Below are 17245 nucleotides of genomic sequence, written 5' to 3' on the forward strand. Positions count from 1 at the left end.
GAGATCGAAAAATTTACTGTTATCACGAGAGAACACCGCTTCCCCCTCCTCCAACACTCCAGTCTTGAGATTGCTACCCTTGTCCCAGAAGATGTTATTACATTTTTTCCGTCTTCCGTTTCGTTTTAAAATTCGATTAGATTTTTATTTAGATCTGCGTAGATATAATTTTTCTCGGATTAAATATATCGAAAGATGGCAGATCTCATTTTCTTAGGGCACGTGGGCCCTTTCTGTCGGAAATCTTAGCGATAATTAGTAGTGATTGTGATGGATTGCTTTCGTAGGATTAGTGAACAGATGTTGATACATTAGTATAAGGAATTATTCTTTTAACTTACATTTAATAAGTGTTTTATTGACAGCATTAAACTTTATACAATTTAATGCTTTCATTAATTTAACATTGTGTCTATTTTTGCTGACCTTTCCCTTGTCATTGATTGATCATCATTAATTTCATAGCATTTTGTCTTCTAGTTCTAATTTATAAAAATATTAAAAATTTGGTGTTAAACCCATCACATTAATTAGTGTTTGAAGAAAATATTCCCAATAGAGCACCCACACAAGTATAACTAAGTGCTCTGTTGTCAAACAGTAGTAGTACTTCGACTTTTGATGGTCGTGCACTCTGACTTAATGTTTTTTTCTGTAATCATTTAATTTCTCTTCTGATCCTTTAGGTTTTTATTGACATATTTGTTTGTAATAGCCCATCGGGCGTTACCAATGTTGTGAAAAAGTTTGTTTTAATAAAATTGAATCTAATATAGAAAAGATTTCTTTGTGTAACTGCATAATTGCCCACACTGGCTTCAAACTATGCTTATATAATAACAATGAACTGTGGAGCAATAATTCGGATTGTCGTCCAAGCAACTACCATAATTTTCCAGTCGTATACAGTATAGTGCTGCTCGTTTCTTCTTATCGTACTCGTTTCACTAGAGCTTGACGTCCAGTATCGTACCCAAATATATGTCTGTATTTTCATGCAGGTTTATTCCAGAACCAATGATGTCTGGCAGTTAATTTTTGTTTGTTTGTTATATCCAATTGTGTAGATATGTGTAACGAGTGAGACATTGTCATCAACAAATGTGGCTCTTTGTTACTTCTTCACATTTAGGAATCTTAATGGTGTAAAGTAAATGCAATATTACTCCAAGGGCACTGCACAAATGTAGTGCAATAGGGTAGCATAATGTAAAAATCTTTCGGTATATCGATTATAAAATTTTCTACACTGACTTAATTTCTTTTTTAAATGCCTTTTAATGCTGAGCCAGCATTTTGTCTTCTAACTACGATCCTAAAGTTATCACTTGGGGTAACTATATACTATTTTTACTATTGATGGGTTAACAATACAATATAATAATTAAAATGAAAGCAATAGATTTTTTTAATACATATCAATAAAATTTAACGACTTAAACTGAATGACTTTGTTCACGTGATATTATCATTCATTACCTTTAAACAACTTGAGAGGATTCAATTTTCATCATATATGAAACTATGGCTTTGTAATGGAGTTGCTTCCAAGTTCTCAAAAATTACCAAGAATCTGTAGAAAGAAATAGGATGAGAATTAGAATAATTGATTGGTTTGGCTAATAAATACAAAGAAATTTTATCCCTTCGCAAAAAATCTCTACGAAAGATTAGATATGAAATCGTTATTAACCATTTGATAAAGATATTATAAATTCAACCTTATCAGTTTATTCGATGAAGCAAAATCAGCACAAACAAAGATAATGATCTAGTAAAGCGCGTAAACAAATTTGTTTTCTATATAGGACCAATTACGAACGTGTGTGTGTATACTATCCTCTCCCTGCTCGATCCCTTCTCCCGGACGTTCCTCACAAAATAAACTAAACATATTTATCTATCGTCGAAAGAACAAGAGGCCAAAGTTAATTTGGACTGACGTCTCGCCCAGGGTCGATTCGTCTTTCCGCAAGAATTAACGACGAAAATCCTTATAAAAAATTAAACTGGTTATCCCTATCGAGAGTCTCAAGTGACCAAATGCTGAAGCCTTTATCGGTTTATGGTATTTCCTCCGTCTCGCACTCCCTCCTAGATATAGACATAAACTTTTATATGTTTTCCTTTTCTTTTATCTCGTTAAAATTGGTTGGTTGGAAAAGTTCTGATCTGATTGTGATATATCGTGACAAATAACTTGACACCAATGAAAAAAATATAAAGCCAGGATATAATATAAATTATTATTTTATTATATTATACCATTTATACAAGTTTATGAACTACAAGCTGACACAGTGAACTTCCTATTATCTATATTTATTTTAAAAATTTTCTCCAACATTATCAATAGCCACTTCGTCGATAGTTGGTGAATTAAACCTTCTTGGACAGGCAGGTGTTTGTCATGTCGGCTGACTATATTATGGCTGTCAGATGGCATGCAAGTATTTGAACTAAATCGTTATTGAAAAAGTTTGTAACTTTGGACAATACTTCTTTTCATTGTGTGTGAGATTGTGAGGTCAACATCTATTAATTTCCGCATCCGGACTGCATAAAATAAAACTGTAATAATTGAAAATCTGCATGTGGTACTAATAATAGTGCTCTTAGTAAATGATACATTTTTCTCAGTATCATTATTAATATTAATTTTTATTAATATATTTATTACATTATTACTTTTTAATTTATCTTGAATATATTTTGGAGACCATCTCAATCTCTGGTATAATAATGATTATGTATTAACACTGTTAGTTTTCTATTAAATACACCTCACCAAACTACAATACGAAGTCCAAGCGACAATCATCCGAGTAGACTGCACACGATGAACCCGTTCCAAAGCGTGGGAAAACGCAAAGCGGCTGGCAAGGTTTTGGCGTCTGTATTTTGGGATGCGTATGGAATAATTTTCATTGGCTACCTGAAAAAAGGAAGGACCATCAACAACGACTATTACATAGCGTTATTGGACCTTTGAAGGACGATGGCCCCCAGCGATAATTTCCTGTTCTCAGATCTCAAAAGAATGCTCGCTGGGAAGAAATTTTCGTCAAATGAATGGGTGGTCGCCAAAACTGAGGCCTATTTTGAAGAAAAGGACAAATAGTACTACAAAAATGGTAGCGAAAATTTGAAGTGTCACTATATTAATACACCAAACTACAATACACAAGGTCAAATGGTTTGATTCTTTTGAGTGTGTGTCCTGTTCTAACAGTATCCAAGAGTTGTATTACTTCTATATACATGAGAAAATCATCATGTATATCGAAGTAATACATAGTCTCATGTACAGTCTGTCATGTCTCCTCGACTCATTCTTTTCATTTCCTGAGTGGCAGTCGGTATCTGAAGGTATCTGTTTAAGTAATTAGTTCTGTTGTATCTGAGTGCACCCCAATACTTCTCAAGACTTCGTTATGGAAAACGTATATTATATTTATATCACTTTTTGCGGAACATCCCCATAATTGAATTCCGTATGTATATATAGCTTTCAGCCCCAACACTTTATTATGCACTAATAATTGTTATTTTCTTCTGATTATCCAACACATTTTCCTATATATTATTTCTAGTTCTTTCCATTTCTTTTTTACACGTTCCTTCTAGCGAAGTCTTGCATAAATATTCATTCTGACGTACTTAACGTTGTTGGTGTATGGAATGATAATATTATTTATTGTTATTGGTGCTTATGCGATCTGATTATACGTGGGCTGTAACAGATTTACTTTGGTTAATTTATATTTTTCAGGTTTAGATCCAATTATATTTATTGTCACTTACCTATGGTATTTTTCTTGTGGCTTCGTCGTTATTGTCTCCGACAGCAAGAATCATAATATCATCAGTAAATATAGCCACCGTGAATAATAAAAATAAAAAAGATTCTTGCACGCTAAATGTATGATTTTTAAAATTAGACAACCTCTGTTGTTACTTCTGACATATTATGTAAAAATTATCGAAAGGATAGCGGGCCAGCAACTTTTCATTAAACATCCAGCACATATTTGTCCACAATCTCCACACAGCGTTCTTCTCTGTCTCATAATTACATAGCTAACAAAATACCATGTGAAATGATTTATACGCTGTTGAATTATTTTAACTACCATGCATAATGATTAAAACAATTTTCTTATATAATTTTGTAAAAAAACATAACTGTTCTACTTGTTGATTCTCAATAAACCTTGTATAAATATAAAAGGAGTCTCATAGGAGGGCATATATTTGCCTAGCTCACTGCGTGAACGCAACCAATACGAAGGCATCAAGCGAACGCTTTTCAATATTTACATCTTATTCTGATGACGCTAAATTTTATTCATGAAATTTACATTTGAAGGATACTATTTTTAAGAAATAATTGGCCAGATGATGTATATTTATATTTATATTATTATCACAATACTCAATAATCGGTGTTAATATCCATAATTATTATCTTTTTTTTTTCTAAAGCTTCAATCCAGCAGTTTTTTTTTTGCACAACGTTAATCATGCTATATATTTAATTTTCAGTAAGTTAAATTAGTTCTATTTCTTCGAGAGTAAAGTTAAGTTCGTCAATTAATTTTATTAAGTTCTTCAATGAATTGTTGTTGTTGAGTTTATGTTTCGCTTTTTCTTAATTGTTTTTCCACTTTTATGATCGCAGAACTTCCATCTGCATCTGAAGCGAGCAAAACAAAAACAATGTGTAATTTAAAATGTTTTCTGCCCTGCGAAACTTAACTAGTTATATCGGGTAATTAATATCAATGTTGGTTTTGGCGATTATTTTAGTATTAAAGACAGAAAAACGACAGTGTAAAAACCTTTTAGTATATCGAATACAAGATAATGGAATAACAGTAACTGTTTTACGTAGTCCAACCCAGAAAAAGTTGATGTTTCGCCGCTAGACGTTTCTACCCTACTCGTTTCAAAAACTTATCAAGTCTTACAATTCAATTTACCTTGTCAACCGTTATGATATATGTCGTCGACACAACATTTTAAAAAACCCTATTAAATTATTTCTGTTCTACTGGTGGTGTCTTCTTCTTTTTTCGCGTCTCATCTCCCGCACCGCGTTTAGGGGAGAATAAAAAAGAGACCATAGCTGTAATGGCCATTATAATAGAAACCCCCGAGAGGGTAACAGAAAAATTCTCATTAACCAAGGGTTTTAATTTTTTGGTCTTGTTGAAAAATATGATATAAAGAGATATATTTATAATATATCCAGAATGGGTTTTTAATCTAATATTGCGTATGTGCGCGTTTTTTCCTTGCCAATGGATATGAAATCTGGCACTGATTTTAACGCTCTTTATTAAGAGTACCAAGACTTAATCTAATAATAGTAACTGAAGAGAAGTATATATGAAATTAGGAGGTAGATGATTGAGTTCGTATACTAAAGCGCAATAAGTCCTCTTGAGTTTAATTTGCTTATTGCCCTTGGGGCATTTCATCCTTCATAAATGGGCCATACAATGGGCGCGATCCTTTCCTGGAACAATTAGAGAAATTATTAGGTGCTTGCATGCGTTTCGATCAGAGATATCTATTGATGAAATCTCGAGACATCAATATAAATAACTATTCAACAACCTAACCTAACTCTTAAAGTCACATGTAGTTTTCCATTTAGTATTAATTAATTATTTAGTGTGCAATCGCTGTTGATGAAGGATTCAAAATATTAATTCATTCATTTCATTAAGGAAAGTACGGTGATGCTGCTCAGTTATATCGCAGTTGTCGCGTTTGGTTTCAATATTTAATTTAAAAATGGCGGCTTTTAAACAAGTGTCAAGGATAAGCCTCGTGAACTAAAATAATTACGAGGCAATGAATTTAAGGAATTGTTAGGCAAAAACTCAGCTCAAACTCTTAAAGGATTGAGCAGATCAATCCTTTTAGCACTTGATGAGTTAAATGTTTCTAAATATTTATATACGATAGGAAAGTTCCAGTTGAAAAATGGTTACCCCGCGAGTTGACTTAAAATAGCATTTAGTCTCTCTAGATAAAGTGGATAGTACTAAGATATTTCTAGGTGTAGTATCAATAATATACTACATGCTGTGTTATGAGCAACTAGAACTGCATGAAATGATCACTTTAAATGTCTATTAATGTCGACGGACAACTGATGCCAACTGATTGACTTATTGTTACAAAAATGATCAGAAATAGCGATTAACTTAATTTACAACCCTTGGATTCACATTCAAGAGGTAGCTTATCATTTGAAGGTACTAACTTTAAATTACCACGTCTTCAGATCACTGCAGCCGAAACTCTATTTCTAAATGAAGAAGACATACGAAAATGTATCAAAGATTAGATCACTGCCAAACTAAGATCGTTATATCGAAACTCTTGTCTTGTCTTGAAAATATCACTTGTCTCTATATACTTTTTAAACTGATAAAATATCAGAGTACATACAAATACTTGACAAAAGAGAGGACAAAGAAGAGAAGACAAAGATTTTCAAGTTCATTTAGGAATAAACAAGTAAAACAATCTGCTTTAAAATATAAACACTACATAAAGAGACTCTTTTTCTTATATATATATATATATATATATATATATATATATATATATATATATATATATATATATATATTAAAATTACTTAGTACTTTTAATTTTAATGATAAAATACTAGAAACATAAATGCCATTGGTCTCTTTTTGTTGTTGCGTTTTAACATCATGGCGGTCAAGACCAACTTTCAAATATTGAGCTCAATTCTCTGAGTAGCCTGAAGTCTCATTCCACATCTGTATATGCGTTAAAAATATTTTATTTCTACTATCTATTTCTGTAAAGGTAAAGGATATTTTAAATTGATTCCCTTTGGAACAAAATAAGCAAAGTAAGGAAACTGCATGCCAATATTTAAACTCCATGGACAAGCTGTTTACAAGCTGTGGGCAGCTGTAATAAATTGTTTTACTTTACTCCTTTTTATAGTAAAATGGACTATTTAGTTCAGATTACTAGAAATAGTAAAAACAGAACTTCCATGATCTATGAAATGAAGACAAATTTCAAATCCCAGTCTTTTTAGGGAAATCTATAAGTTTAATAAAATTTATATTACGGAAAAACAACAAAATCCTAATTGGATTTAATGTTCCTCTAATATTGGATTACTAATAAATCTGAATTGTGTTGCGCGATAGGAAAATCGATAACGAAACGTCCAACTCCGCATCACTTCCTCATTATCGGTTCCGAAAACCAATATAGTGCTCAGCCACATTTCCAACTCCATTTTCGGATAATTAGTTTTGGCCTTGTACGCTGTTGGCTTTCCGTTTCTTTTATTTCGATATATCGCTGTGGTCCCTAAATCGACTGTGGTTCTTCGAATTTAACTTGGAAAATTGATGTTTTAACGTTTTAATGTCGACTTATTATGGTTCAAATATCGTTTGAAAATATTTTTTTCGCTATATTTTCTTCATCTGAACCAACTTTTTAGAATTTTGATTCTATTCTCTAAACGGTTGGACCGATTTTAATGATTTTTTTGTTTGTGTTTATGGAGATTCAAGAATGGATTAGATGTACAACCACACCTGATAGATGGCGCTGCAACAATATTTTTGTAGGAAGGCTCGTCAGGTCGGTCGGTCAGTCGAAATTTGTGGCTGTCGATGCGATTGTGTGTCCGAACACTCACTACTATTTTTGGAAGAAATTTGCACGAGAATTAAAAGCACTGATTGAAGAAATACTTGTTTATTGCGATATTAAACTGATACATGTGGTCGACGGGAGAATTGACATGATATTAGGTTAAGGTATAGGAAGTACGGTAGCGCTGTGGAAGTGGTACTGTTACAAGGGCGTAGAGAAAAGAAAAGAGAGCGAGACGTCGCCATGATGGTCTTTTATAGCCGGGAACCAATCCACCGGCTTTGTCAACCTTTGGATTTGCTGTAGATGAATGCGTGGTGGCCTAAAATGTCGTAGCGGTCGCTACATTTTTAACATAAACATTTACTATTATAATTATATATCACAAAAACATAACTAACTGGATGTTTTTATGATCATATTATAGTTTTAGTTTTATTGTCAATATAAATTATTCAGTTCATCCATCCAAACAAGAAGTCGATGTCCGGATAGGATAACGTCTGTTTGGCCCGCTAGTATAGATACAAGTGTACTGATACGTTCGATCTCGTATTTCTTTTATGTTGATTTAATATTTCTATTTACCAAATTTTTGCCAGATTTTTTTATTGAGTTTTAAGGGAATCGTTTTTCCTGTTTACATTTCCGCATAAGCACGTTCCCATCTACTGAAGTGTTTTTTTACTTTTTCAGTAAATCCTCGAAAAATAAGGAATTGTTCGTCTCTTACTCCAAACACATCCTTATTGACAATTTGTCACTAAATATTGAATTAACAAAGACCCACTGTTAATTCCCATTTTTCACGTGTTTTCTTTATGATTTTTAGGTAATTCAACAAATAGGTTTTCATAAAAACATATAAAAAGACTGGTAGAAATTGCTAACATATTTTCGTTTTGTGGTTAATCTGTTGGTTTATTTTTAATCATGTTATTGCTAAGCTATTAAAGATATTTTTAACAAAAAAAACTAAACCGACTTAAAGAAATAAATAAGGAACTCTAAACTAAAAATTGAAAAATAATCAAATTTACATTTTTAACACCAAAAAAACATTTTAGAATAATACTCAAATTACGCAGTTATTTTATTTAATATTACAATAGGTAGGATAAGTAGGTTCTACCCGTATGAGGAAAAATAAGAATAAAGAAAAAATAATTGAAAATAAGGAGCGTTTTAAGCCTCGGGGTCCGCTAATAAGCCTAGGTGATTTAACCAATGTTGTAACTAAACAACAACAAAATCTTATTGTCTCCGCCGAGAAGCGGATTCATAACCTCCGTTAGAGAGCTAAACACTTTATCAGTTACATCATAGAAGCAGTTTTCAACAATATTTCTACGAAGTCTTAGCTAGCTAGCTAGCTAGCTTCTTATAGCTTAAGCACTAACTATACTTAAAAATCAAACTGAATGGCTTTTGCACTGAACCACTTCTGATTTTCCATCACATCAGCTCAGCAATAATATTATATACAAATATATGTTTAATCTAGATAGATAGATAAAAATATTTCAAAACTTTGTACCTGCCTTCGCAATTTGAGCTTTTCTCTCGATTTACCCCCTCCCCCTCCTCACAACAGATGCTGATATGGTTCCAATGGGATCACCTCGGAAGTAGACTCTTTCGAATAAAAAAATAATTTAAAAAATCGGTCCACAATTGATGGAGAAATTGGCGAACATACATTACAAAAAATATATATGCAGCCGAACATAGAACCTCCTCCTTTTTTGAAGCCGGTTAAAAATGGTCAAGGGGGCTAGAACTACCGAGAACTGTTTCTTCTGGGGATTGGATCAGATTATTCAGATCTGTATCAGCTTCAATGCAATTCTGTAATAAAAGATGTAGATTATTAACACGCCATAGTATATAGAGGATATCAATATAATAAAACCAAATATGAAAGTAGACCTATGCTATGTTACCCAATATCTTTAAGAAACGGTTAAAAACATGTCAATTTTTATGCAATAAAGCATGTAGTTGCATTTATTCTATATAAATGTTTTTTGAGAATACACCATTTTGTTAGGACAGGGTATAAATTCAAATAAATAGGGATTTTAGGCTATACTGTATTTTTTGTGTTATTCTATGAACATTTTTCAACACGGTATATTACTGAGTCATTTTTCGTCATCTCAACTAGCGATGCCATATTTTGATTAAAATACATTCTCGATTTAATAAGAGAGATTGTAGTCTCTTATCAATTAATACAACAAAAATAAGATTTTGTGGATTTTTTCTCACTAATCAGAAATGTAACAGCACTTGTTTTTCTTTCAATAATTCCCCGGTCATACATCCCCTATCGCGTGACTGGAATTTTAAGCGCGAGAAATAATGGAAATCTCCATTGGAATGGAAAGCACTTGCCTTAAATGTCGAGCTGGTAAAATTCGATGGAATTTACTCGACGCCAGTAAGATCGGATGTTTGTAGAATTCGAACAATGGCCGGCGTCCGTGTTTAATTAAATTTAACATCGGTATTTTTTTAATGTTTTATTCATTCAATTGTATGAAATTAAATGATGGTTTTATTGTTACAGCCTTTGGATAGGGATCAGCCGAATGGGAGACCCCAGTGGCGATTCACCGTGTTCGCGCAAGACGAGGGTGGTGAAGGTCTGGTCGGTTACGCTGACGTACAGGTGAATTTGAAGGATATCAACGACAATGCACCAATTTTCCCCCAAGGAGTTTATTTCGGTAATGTTACCGAAAATGGGACCGCTGGCATGGTTGTAATGACAATGACGGCTGTTGATTATGATGATCCATCCGAAGGTAAGTAATCTTATGCAAAAAAAAACTCGCAATAAATACTAGGTTGAAATAAATATTAAACAAATAAACTCTTGAAATTTACCGTTCAAAATGTTAACTTCAAGAACATTGGTCATCATTTTTATAATGAATATTGTTCTCTTGCATAACCTAGGTGCATTTTAAATCCGAAGCATAATGCTTGGTGAACCAATCATTCATAAATTTAAGTGATACGGAAGCATACTTTCATTATTTACCGACAGAGCTGTGTCGTTATGATAGATAAAGTATCAAAAAATTTGAACGACATCTCACTGCCCGGCAATGACAGTTGTTTAATATTATTAGCTCTAGAAATATGTTTTCAATCAGAACATTGTTTTATATAGCTTGTTGTAAAAATTATATAATAGTGCCAATGAAAAATATCTTGAAAACCTATCGCAGAGCTCCCCTACCATGTTCACTTATTAATCCAAACTATTTGAAAATCCACTCCAACGCACACAAGCAATTTCATCAAAATCGATCCAAACGTTTGGAAAGAGTTCAGTGACGTATACACAGGTAGTTAGGTATTGTATTAATTAACTATATATAAATACAAATTATTTCAACATCCATCTTGTTTGTTAGATACATGTCTCCTTTTAATATTTAACTCATTTTATGCATCAAAATCCATTCTTAGAAAATTATTTTTTCGTCGAATGAAAGTATGAACAATGAAACTAGTTAGATGCATAAAGATACTTTGTAACTGAAGAAATGTCTGCTGAAAACTAATAATTTCTACACCTATAACATCCGAGAAATATCTTTTGCTCGAAGTTATTAAACCATATAGTAATTATGTTAACAAAATATTTTTGTTAAAGTATATTTGACCTAATCTGACCCGACCCAATCAAAGGTTAAATACAACAACAATTTCACAACAACTTTGTTTGAGATGATCTAAACAATTTGAAAATCAAACAACTTAGAATATTATAAACAAAAACATTCTTAAACTTCAACGACTTTTACCTCTTCCCCATTTTTTTTTTTTGTTCTCTATATTTTTGTCTCCTCTGTCCTTAAAACATGTAACTATAACCATTTTCCCAATAACTTTTTTACAGCAAATAAAATATATCATTTTGATATTCGAAATTTTGCTTAATTCAGAAATGTATGATGCACATTTTGTAATATTACCAATTCAGGCTTAAACAGAATCTTAAATTACTGGATGATTTCTCCGCCATTTTCTGCCTCTCTTCAGTTAAACGTTTTGTCTTTGTCGCAAAATGACCCAAAATTTTATATTAACTGTTTCTAAATAAAGCCAAATATTTATAGATTTATATTCAAATATTAACATATTACGGGATTATATCAAAAAACATCTTCTCTAACCTCAATTTACGATCATTCATAATTCATTTGACGACATTTTTAACATGTTTTCTAATGTAATACTTCAAATAGATACATTGCTTTCCATATTTTGCTTCACTTACGACTTATTAAAAACTGTGTTGTGTATGATAATGAGTATTTAAGTGAACGTCAGCAGGATTGATTGGCGGGCACTTTATTTCAGAAAATTCGATTTCAAAGATGAACTAAATTTGTGAATCTAAATTGATGAAACATAATTGAGCCTTGTCTGCAACAAATAGTCACTGATGATGACAAACCGGTCATATTGTGCGACAATATGATGTATTCACGCCAAGGAATGTGATGCTATTCATTGTTCATCAAATCAAAACCCCTCGATTTTAACGAAGCTTTTTATTTGACTGTTATATATTCAGTGATTTTAAAAGAACTGTCTGAAAACATGAAACTAATTTTGGACTTAATCAAAAACAAAGAATACAAACGGAAAGCTTGTCTGATGTTTGCTTGACTTAAAAGTTGTTGCTATATTGCCTGAACCATAGGGAATTTTCACGAAATATTGTCATTTTTTCCTATTTATGGGACAGTAGAGACACCAAAACCACTGTGAAGTTGAAGATTGCCAAAATGAAATAAATTTATTTGTGATAATTCAAACGTTAAATATAAACCTCTTATTCTACAAGAAAATATGATCCTTCCGCCCTTACATATAAAATTTGGCTTAATGAAAAAGTGTTTTTTGTTTTAAAATTAGTTTCTCCAAATTAAGTGATGCTAAATTTAAAAAAGTCCCCAGTTTTATTGACCCATAAATAAGAAAACTTATAAAAAACAATGACATCGATGGACATTTTACGGCGAAAGAGTTAGCGGCTTGGTTATCTCTAAAGAGAGTAATTCATGGATGTTTATAAGAATGTAAAAGTATGGCGTGCAGAATGTCTTTAAAAATAAATTTCTTACATTCGCATTTAAATTTTCCCCCCTAATCTTGGAATGGTAAGTGACGAACAAGATGAACCCTTTCATCAGGATATAAAACAGGTAGAAGAGCGTTATGAAAGAAGATGGAATGCTAAAATGTTGGCAAATTACTGCCAATTTATAATGAGAGGATTCTACTGTTCACAAACGAATAAATTAATATTTTGTCATTTCCTTTCGGAATATATGGCTCATTATTTCTATTGACCGCTTAGGCCTGAGTTATTTTAATTCATTGTCTATTTGTGAATATATATTACCATTTTTTAATAAAATTAATAATCTAAATAAATATGATTTAAAATTATCATACAGCCTTTATTTATTTATAATAAGTGAATTTATCATAACTAAAATGGTACGTGTTACAAAAAATTCGTTTTAAGTGTTTTTATTCAGCAGGTACAATTTGAAAAAAAGCCGTTTTATTTTAGGTTATAGAACAAGAAAATGTTATTATGGCTCTATAATGTCAAACGCTAAATCGAATATGGTAATATTTTGTGTACCGATACAGTTGATAGAGCATAGAGGTATTATATAACAGCAATAAATTGTTTACCGAATATAAATTCAATGAATATATTACGACGATCTTCTCCGTTGACATCGCTCTTTGGCAGTTTCAATTTTCACTAAAGGTCCTACGTGGAAATGGCCTCTCCGCCGATGCCGTATGCACCTTCACCAGTCAATAGATTCGAAAATTCCTAATAAAACGGTTTCCAATATCCTGTAAAAGTTTTCAAACAGCTTTTCCAATATTGAATTGCAAATTTATAGTAAATTTTGCAAGTTGCCGGTTCGGATTTGCGTCCTTTTTCTGCCGTTTTTATTAAGAATCGTGCTCGAATCCAAATACGATGGCGGCCGGTTTTTTCCTCATCGTCTAAACGCCAACCATTCCCGTAAGAACAGCCAGGCGAGCATATATTCGTTCACGAAACATTAGGGCTCGGATATAATTCGATGCGATCTGGGTCACGGTTGTTCGTGTTTTTCTCCCGTTTTTTTTTTTTTTGATTTTCACAGGTCGCGGAAGGTGATTTTTAATTTAATATTGAAATTAAAAGGCCTCTTACTAAAGTCTGAAATATGTTTTCGTAATAATTCACGTTCCGTTTGTCGTTATCAAAACATCGAGGGTATCAGGATTAATTCCACGTATTTCATCAGTAAGTAACTCATCCATGGAGTAAATATGTTTATAATGGGTGGTGCTTTCAAAATTACCCGACGAATATAACATTCCCGTTATTATATCGACATAAAAAGCTAATTTTTATATTGAATATATAATCATTCAAAACCAAAAAAAAATTAGATTTGTGTGATTTAAAATAGTTAAAATTTTTGTTTTAGTTTAAACACTGCTTTAATTTACCGAAAGATGTGACGAACACAAAATGATACTGAGGGTTTACATGTATTCTAACATAAATTAAGCCCCTATGCTCAGAGGTCTCACTCATCCTACCATTCAAAATTAACACAAATGCGCAGTTACTCAGACATGCAAATCCCTTTTAACCAAAATTCCATCTGTACAGCTTATAGTTGTAATAAGAAAATGTATATCGCCTGTAGCTTCATCTGCCGCATTGCCTTTAACAATCTATCTGTCAAATTGTTCATGGAATGATTTCCCTGGTCGAGGTGAATCTACATTCCAATAGTCTACGGCTGGGAAACTGCAGCGTTAGACTCGGTAGTGTCGATATAGCAAGGCATCAAACGTTCCTATTCGAACACGGCTAAGTGCTAAATTCTTTGCAGTCCTCAAAACACTACAAAGTTCCTCACCTCATATAAATTCTACCCTTATTCCAAGTATTACAACTCTGCCTTATTGTTTTGGGATTCCTTAAAATGCTACTACTTAAAAGGCCTCTTACTAAAATCTGAAATATATTTTCGAAATAATTCACGTTCCGTTTGCCGTTTTCAAAACATCGAGGGTATCAGGATGAATTCCACGTATTTCAAACTTATCCATGGAGTAAATATGTTTATAATGGGTGGTGCTTTCGAAATTACCCGACGAATATCACTTTCCCGTTATTATATCGACATAAAAAGTTAATTTATATAATGACTATATAATAATTCGATATTTAAAAAATCTCTGAAATTTGTAGGGTTTAAAATAGTTAAAACTTTTGTTTTAGTTTAAACACTACTTTAATTTACGGAAATATGTGGCGAGCACAAAATGATACTGAGGGTTTACATGTATTCTAACATAAACTAAACCTCTATGCTCAGAGGTTTCACTCATCTTCCCATTCAAAATTAACGCAAATACGCAGTTACGCTGACATATCCCTTATAACTAACATTCCGTCTGTACCCATAGTCGAATAAGATTTATATCGCCCGTGGCATTATCCGCCGCATTGCCTTTAACAATCCTCTGGATACGCTATATCTGCCAAAATGTTCATGGAATGATTTCCAAAATCAAGGTGGGTCCAAGTTCCAATAATCTGCGGCTGAGGAACAGCAGCATTAGACTCTGTAGTGTATATATAGCAAGCAGTCAAACGTTCCTATTCGAACACGGCTAAATGCTAAACTCTTTGCAATCGTCAAAATGCCATAAAGTTCCTTAGAATGCTAATTCTCCAAAAATTGCCTCTTACTAAAATCTGAAATATACTTTCGTAATAATTCACGTTTCGTTTGCCTTTATCAAAGCATCGGCGGTATCAGGACGTATTTCAAACCCATCAATGGAGTAAATAAACTGTGTAATGGGTGAAGTGACTATATAATAATTCGAAACTAAAAAATCTCTGAAATAATTTTTTAAATAATTTTGAAACTTTTTAAATAATTAAAACATTGATCTATTCTAAAATAAACTAAATCCCTATGCCTAGACGTCTCAATCATTTCACTATTCAAAATTAACACAAACACATAGTCTGACAAACGAGCGACTTTTACAGGCTCATTCGTTTACATGTTCGAACTTTGTTTAACAGCATTCTATCTCTATTTAATTAGTATAAAATCAGAAGGAATATATTGTCTGACTGTAAAACGAATTTACAACTTTCGACAGGCACATATTGATGACGTGAGTTCACTACTGTTTTGAATAGACCATACATCCCTTCTAAAGAACATTCCGTCTGTACAGCTTATAGTAGTAATAAAATAATTGATATCGTCTGTAGCTTCATCCGCCACTATGCCTTCAGCAATATTCTGGACACGACTGTATCTGCCAAAGTTTTCATGGTATAGACATGATTTCCCAAGTTTTGGTGGATCCAAATTCTAATAGTCCATGACTGAGAAACGGAGTTGCTATGATCCGCAATTGATTACTCTGTCAATTCACAGCCATTTTGGTTCACCTTTGGTGACCTTCCACCTTGAACTATGACGTTAGTACGGGAAATCCACGGACTAGAGGTGTTTTGGTGTGTCGGAGATTGGACGTTTCCTAATTGTAAAAGTTTATAGCTAGAGGCCTTTGAATACCTTCATTTCGCCTTTTGTGAACTTGTAGATGACTTAACTACACCACAGGCTTCAGGTAATTGCCGAACGATATCTAATCCAACATTATTCCCCTTTCTTAATAACTAATGTGATTCCGGTTAATGGAATAAATTCAAATGAAAAGAGCCTTAAGATGTTCATGAAATTCTACCGAGATGAATGCTTTCAACTAACAAAAACTTTTGTTTTATTTTAAAATCCTTTTTATTTTACGGAAAGTAGTGGCAACTCTTGAACTCCGACCAGAAAATCATACTGAAGATTTAAATATATTCTAATGTAAACCAAATTCACTAAATATTGTGTTAAAAATATTTTTCAGCTATAACAGGTGGGTTAGACTATTCAATGCTTTCGTGAGGCAATAAATATTTGTCAACAATAAATAGTTCAAAATCCGGCCATATTTATATTACGACTTTTATAAGAACATTACCAAATATTTGTGCAACGTTAAGACAGATTAAACATATTTGGTGCAACATTTTGTCACTGAGGATGAATTTGTGTGAATAAATAAAAACAAGATTCTGAGTAGTTCATATTACATTCAGTAGTACGCCAGATTATTTCACTTCAAAGGGATTTGGTGAATTATTTACGAATCAAAACAGTCACTGCTGGTACCCCACACGTATCCAACATCTTGTATAGCATTTTTTGATATTTATTTTGCCGCTATTGTAAGTTAACTTCCCATCGTTATTGTTAAATTCAGTGAACTGAGATACAAATATTTTCAAGAAACAATATATTGAATTAGAATAGAAGAATGAAGAATTAGTGTATGATACGTAAATTCTATTACACATAATGTATCATAGCTAATCGTTATATTTCGATAAGTTATGAGAGATTAGTTAGGAAAAGTTAAGCTGTTTTTTACAATT

The 17245-nt window shown here is 32.4% G+C and overlaps 1 protein-coding gene across 1 annotated transcript in view; it reads left to right on the plus strand.

The window, feature by feature from the left end:
- Positions 1–17245, plus strand: part of CadN (neural cadherin) — a 953627-nt gene that overhangs the window by 838844 nt on the left and 97538 nt on the right. Inside the window, exon 21 of the mRNA XM_076414423.1 lies at positions 10244–10481. Within this exon, the coding sequence (XP_076270538.1) occupies positions 10244–10481 (238 nt within the window). The remainder of the gene's footprint in view (positions 1–10243; positions 10482–17245) is intronic.

The sequence above is a fragment of the Rhynchophorus ferrugineus genome, unplaced genomic scaffold, assembly GCF_030347505.1.
Source record: "Rhynchophorus ferrugineus isolate W39M unplaced genomic scaffold, kcgeb_rfMv2 rfM9, whole genome shotgun sequence".
NCBI classification, from domain to species: domain Eukaryota; kingdom Metazoa; phylum Arthropoda; class Insecta; order Coleoptera; family Curculionidae; genus Rhynchophorus; species Rhynchophorus ferrugineus.